The sequence below is a fragment of the Salmo salar genome, chromosome 07 (genome assembly GCF_965601325.2).
Source record: "Salmo salar chromosome 07, fSalSal1, whole genome shotgun sequence".
Taxonomy (NCBI): Eukaryota; Metazoa; Chordata; class Actinopteri; order Salmoniformes; family Salmonidae; genus Salmo; species Salmo salar.
In genome coordinates, this window is record NC_138297.1 from 71,333,777 (window position 1) to 71,340,374 (window position 6,598).

General features: G+C 42.7%; 1 protein-coding gene across 2 annotated transcripts; it reads right to left on the reverse strand.

The window, feature by feature from the left end:
* Positions 1-47: 47 nt before the first annotated feature.
* Positions 48-5,851, reverse strand: b2mg (Beta-2-microglobulin precursor). Of its 2 annotated transcripts, NM_001198574.1 has the most exon segments (5): positions 50-337; positions 406-980; positions 2,941-2,977; positions 4,973-5,245; positions 5,563-5,642. In NM_001198574.1, coding segments are annotated over 3 exon segments (351 nt in total). In that variant the 5' UTR covers positions 5,627-5,642; the 3' UTR covers positions 50-337; positions 406-980; positions 2,941-2,963.
* Between the last annotated feature and the right edge of the window lie 747 nt (positions 5,852-6,598).

The following is a 6,598-nucleotide window of genomic DNA, read 5'->3' on the forward strand; positions in this document are numbered from 1 at the left end:
TCATGTAGCTTTTTTTAGACAAGAATAGAACAGGAAGTAACTGGTAGTTCAAAGGCAATCAAGTCAGACTTTATTTATTTTGGTGATGTGATTTTAAAAACCAAAGAGAAAGCACTTTATAATCTACACTATTTAAAAACAGATTAAAGTTCTACATTTCTTCTCATCAATCACATCTTGATTGTTGATCAGTTGTACTTATTTCCAGATCATAGCTAAGAGATAAGCCCACATAGCCCAGGTCCTACTGTATAGACACATTACATAACCCAGGTCCTACTGTATAGATTGACACATTACATAACCCAGGTCCTACTGTATAGACACATTACATAACCCAGGTCCTACTGTATAGGTTGATACATTACATAGCCCAGGTCCTACTGTATAGACACATTACATAACCCAGGTCCTACTGTATAGATTGACACATTACATAACCCAGGTCCTACTGTATAGACACATTACATAACCCAGGTCCTACTGTATAGATTGACACATTACATAACCCAGGTTCTACTGTATAGGTTGACATGACAAGCCTGGCTGCAATTAGGGTGTTTTCCTCTGGTGCAGATTTACAATCACACAGATACGAGCTTCATTACTTACACACATCAAATACCACACAAATCAAGCCCTGTTCAAATACAATACAATTTAAGTTCAATGTCAATGATAAGTCACAATGTGCAGAGAGTCATTACAGATTTCACCTGCAGTGTTTTGACAGGACAGTGTTGTGAAGATTCGTTTTGACAGGATAGTGTTGTGAAGATGAGTTTTGACAGGATAGTGTTGTGGAGATTAGTTTTGACAGGACAGTGTTGTGAAGATTAGTTTTGACAGGACAGTGTTGTGGAGATGAGTTTTGATAGGATAGTGTTGTGAAGATTAGTTTTGATAGGATAGTGTTGTGAAGATGATTCCCAGGAATATCCACAGCATCTGGAGTGGAGATTCTCGGAGGCTGGTGTATTCTGTGGTTGTCAACAACAACATCAACAAGAGGTCATTCATCTCATCCACGTTTCATTTCCACAATGGTTCATGCTTACTTCATTAAAGCTTATATATTACACAGTATGCAGTACTAGGGCTGGGCGATATACCATATTTGACTATATACCGGTATTGATGCATGGACCAGTTTGGGTTTTTACTTTACCTTCTATAAAGGTATTTCAATGTTAGGTTTGTTAAATTACATGCTATTCCGCAGTAACCTAGGCTAACAGCAACAGTGTGGCTAACAGTAGCCTAGGCTAACAGCAACAGTGTTTGGCTAACAGTAGCCTAGGCTAACAGCAACAGTGTTTGGCTAACAGTAGCCTAGGCTAACAGCAACAGTGTTTGGCTAACAGTAGCCTAGGCTAACAGCAACAGTGTGGCTAACAGTAGCCTAGGCTAACAGCAACCGTGTTTGGCTAACAGTAGCCTAGGCTAACAGCAACAGTGTTTGGCTAACAGTAGCCTAGGCTAACAGCAACAGTGTTTGGCTAACAGTAGCCTAGGCTAACATCAACAGTGTTTGGCTAACAGTAGCCTAGGCTAACAGCAACAGTGTTTGGCTAACAGTAGCCTAGGCTAACAGCAACAGTGTTTGGCTAACAGTAGCCTAGGCTAACATCAACAGTGAAAGAAGTCATAGAACTGATTCTGTTTCAAAAAAACGTTTTGTGTTGAGTGTTTTGTGTTGACCTGTGTCAGTGTTGTGGACCCTCCGTTGGTGCTGTAGGCTAACCGTTATTTGAAGTGGGGAAGACAGCATACCATTGTCAGGGCTGACCAAAGGGCTAAATGCTATGATAGTAAAACACCTGTTCATGTAAAATGCAACCCGATAGGCCATGAGAGAAACATTAGCTTGAAGATAAGACAATTACTTTGTCCTCAGAGCTGTAGGCTACATTTAAAGTGCACAACTTTACATTACATTACATTTAAGTCATTTAGCAGACGCTCTTATCCAGAGCGACTTACAAATTGGTGCATTCACCTTATGATATCCAGTGGAACAACCACTTTACAATAGTGCATCTAAATATTTTAAGGGGGGGGGTTAGAAGGATTACTTTAAACAATGTGCTGTCAACAATGTAACATGGATCATTTGATTTATTGTTAAATATCGCCCAGCCCTACCATATTGTCCAGCCCTACCATATTGTCCAGCCCTACCATATCTCCCAGCCCTACCATATCGCCCAGCCCTACCATATTGTCCAGCCCTACCATATCGCCCAGCCCTACCATATTGTCCAGCCCTACCATATCGCCCAGCCCTACCATATCCCCCAGCCCTACCATATCCCCCAGCCCTACCATATTGTCCAGCCCTACCATATCGCCCAGCCATACCATATTGTCCAGCCCTACCATATTGTCCAGCCCTACCATATCCCCCAGCCCTACCATATCCCCCAGCCCTACCATATTGTCCAGCCCTACCATATTGTCCAGCCCTACCATATCGTCCAGCCCTACCATATCGTCCAGCCCTGCCATATTGTCCAGCCCTACCATATCGCCCAGCCCTACCATATCTCCCAGCCCTACCATATTGTCCAGCCCTACCATATCGCCCAGCCCTACCATATTGTCCAGCCCTACCATATCGTCCAGCCCTACCATATCGCCCAGCCCTACCATATTGCCCAGCCCTACCATATTGTCCACCCCTACCATATCGCCCAGCCCTACCATATCGCCCAGCCCTACCATATCACCCAGCCCTACCATATCGCCCAGCCCTACCATATTGTCCAGCCCTACCATATTGTCCAGCCCTACCATATCGCCCAGCCCTACCATATTGTCCAGCACTATTCAGTTCTCTACACAGTATAACAATAACCACCAGTTGTTAGTGACCAAAGCTAAAGAACTGCCATCTAAATAGAGTGTTTCTCTACAAATGAAATGATCAGACATACACACCTGCAGCGATGAGCACCGAAGCCTTACATATCTGGTTCTGTAGAGGAAATAGGAAAAGTTGGTTTCTGTTAGTCAATGGCATATATATATTATGATTAACTCACACACACACACACACACACACACACACACACACACACACACACACACACACACACCCTGAAGTCAGATTCTGAAAGAGAACTTAGCAACGTGTGGGTTTTCACCTCAGGTGAGGGACTCTGCAGGTGTACTTCAACTACTAACTACTAACTACACTAGTAACTCACCCCAGGTGTACTCCTCTAACTACTAACTACACCAGTAACTCACCCCAGGTGTACTCCTCTAACTACTAACTATACTTGTAACTCACCCCAGGTGTACTCCTCTAACTACTAACTACACTAGTAACTCACCCCAGGTGTACTCCTCTAACTACTAACTACACCAGTAACTCATCCCAGGTGTACTCCTCTAACTACTAACTACACCAGTAACTCACCCCAGGCGTACTCCTCTAACTACTAACTATACTAGTAACTCACCCCAGGTGTACTCCTCTAACTACTAACTATACTAGTAACTCACCCCAGGTGTACTCCTCTAACTACTAACTATACTAGTAACTCACCCCAGGTGTACTCCTCTAACTACTAACTACACTAGTAACTCACCCCAGGTGTACTCCTCTAACTACTACCTATACTAGTAACTCACCCCAGGTGTACTCCTCTAACTACTAACTATACTAGTAACTCACCCCAGGTGTACTCCTCTAACTACTAACTATACTAGTAACTCACCCCAGGTGTACTCCTCTAACTACTAACTATACTAGTAACTCACCCCAGGTGTACTCCTCTAACTACTAACTATACTAGTAACTCACCCCAGGTGTACTCCTCTAACTACTAACTATACTAGTAGCTCACCCCAGGTGTACTCCTCTAACTACTAACTATACTAGTAACTCACCCCAGGTGTACTCCTCTAACTACTAACTATACTAGTAACTCACCCCAGGTGTACTCCTCTAACTACTAACTATACTAGTAACTCACCCCAGGTGTACTCCTCTAACTACTAACTATACTAGTAACTCACCCCAGGTGTAGTCCTCTAACTACTAACTACACTAGTAACTCACCCCAGATGTACTCCTCTAACTACTAACTACACTAGTAACTCACCCCAGGTGTACTCCTCTAACTACTAACTATACTAGTAACTCACCCCAGGTGTACTCCTCTAACTACTAACTACACTAGTAACTCACCCCAGGTGTACTCCTCTAACTACTAACTATACTAGTAACTCACCCCAGGTGTACTCCTCTAACTACTAACTATACTAGTAACTCACCCCAGGTGTACTCCTCTAACTACTAACTACACTAGTAACTCACCCCAGGTGTACTCCTCTAACTACTACCTATACTAGTAACTCACCCCAGGTGTACTCCTCTAACTACTAACTACACTAGTAACTCACCCCAGGTGTACTCCTCTAACTACTAACTATACTAGTAACTCACCCCAGGTGTACTCCTCTAACTACTAACTATACTAGTAACTCACCCCAGGTGTACTCCTCTAACTACTAACTACACTAGTAACTCACCCCAGGTGTACTCCTCTAACTACTAACTATACTAGTAACTCACCCCAGGTGTACTCCTCTAACTACTAACTATACTAGTAACTCACCCCAGGTGTACTCCTCTAACTACTAACTACACTAGTAACTCACCCCAGGTGTACTCCTCTAACTACTACCTATACTAGTAACTCACCCCAGGTGTACTCCTCTAACTACTAACTACACTAGTAACTCACCCCAGGTGTACTCCTCTAACTACTAACTATACTAGTAACTCACCCCAGGTGTACTCCTCTAACTACTAACTATACTAGTAACTCACCCCAGGTGTACTCCTCTAACTACTAACTATACTAGTAACTCACCCCAGGTGTACTCATCTAACTACTAACTGCACTAGTAACTCACCCCAGGTGTACTCCTCTAACTACTAACTACACTAGTAACTCACCCCAGGTGTAGGTCTTCAGATTCTTCAGGTGGCGGACTCTGCAGGTGTACTCCTCTCCGCTGTCTGGTGTGAATCCAACACTCTTGGTGAGGTGGAACTGCCATCCCTGTTCGAAGGCCAGGTCTGTCTGCTTGGCGTCTGGGATCTCCACACCATTCTTCAGGAGCTGGATGCTGATGTCAGGGGGGTGGAAGCCACTCACGTGACAGATCAGGGTGTTGTCCTTCCCATGTTCCCCTGGGTTACGGCTGTACACCTGCACCTTGGGGGGAGCTACAGGGGGAGGAGGGAATGGCACAGTCAGGCAGGCGCCCGCACACACATATGCAGTATCACAGAAGTTGATTATCTTATTCTCACTATAAAAACAAAATAGTAATCTCTCTGCTCAATATACATTTGCTTAGAAGCGTAACCCATATAAAGTACACATTTGCTGTCGACTTAAGATATAAGTTAAGATATAAGGAAATATATAATTGTTTTCAGGAACGTCGTGGGTGAGGCCTTTCAAATTAAGTTCGTACACAACACAATCCCATCAATATAGGCTAATCATAATTACAAAGTAATTCTTATACATTACTTACATTCTTTTGCGTTTATGGTCACCAACACGACGCAGAAAGCAACTACGGACAAAACCGTTTTCATGATTTCTTTTTCCAAGTCTTTCCAATGCTGAAAAATATATGAAACTGGACCAAACCAACAGTCGCAAACGAAGAAATGAAACTGAAAGTAAAATATATATTTTACTCAATGTAGTAAAGCCGCACCCTCTTCGATTTATGCACCAATTGAAAATCCTAGTTCACAGTTGCTATGCAGTCTTCTCCTCTTGATGCTTCTTTAGGCAGCCTGATGCAGTCAGTGACAAAGTTGATGCAGTCTTCATTTTATTAGTTACAATGTTGCACACATAATACATTGAGATAAAGTATGTTGAAAGGCAAGGTCATGTACAGTATAGTCATAATAAAATATGGTGAAAGGCTAGTTCACGTAGAGCATAGTCATAATAAAGGCTAGAAAGGCCACGTACAGTATAGCCATAATAAAGTATGGTTAAAGGCTAGGTACAGTATAGCCATAATAAAGTATGGTGAAAGGCTAGAAAGGCCACGTACAGTATAGCCATAATAAAGTATGGTGAAAGGCTAGGGGCAGTATAGTCATAATAAAGTATGGTTAAAGGCTAGGTAGGTCATGTACAGTATAGCCATAATAAAGTATGGTGAAAGGCTAGGGGCAGTATAGCCATAATAAAGTATGGTGAAAGGCTAGGGGCAGTATAGCCATAATAAAGTATGGTTAAAGGCTAGGTAGGTCATGTACAGTGTAGCCATAATAAAGTATGGTGAAAGGCTAGGGGCAGTATAGCCATAATAAAGTATGGTGAAAGGCTAGGGGCAGTATAGCCATAATAAAGTATGGTGAAAGGCTAGGGGCAGTATAGCCATAATAAAGTATGGTGAAAGGCTAGGTAGGCAACGTACAGTATAGCCATAATAAAGTATGGTGAAAGGCTAGGTACAGTATAGCCATAATAAAGTATGGTGAAAGGCTAGGTAGGTCATGTACAGTATAGCCATAATAAAGTATGGTGAAAGGCTAGGGGCAGTA

Coding starts and splice junctions, on each gene's coding strand:
- b2mg (XM_082977203.1), bottom strand. CDS start 5,626: ATGAAAACGGTTTTGTCCGTAGTTGCTTTCTGCGTCGTGTTGGTGACC. Junction 5,246..5,562: donor GACCATAAACGCAAAAGAAT/GTAAGTAATGTA, acceptor CTCCCCCTGTAG/CTCCCCCCAAGGTGCAGGTG.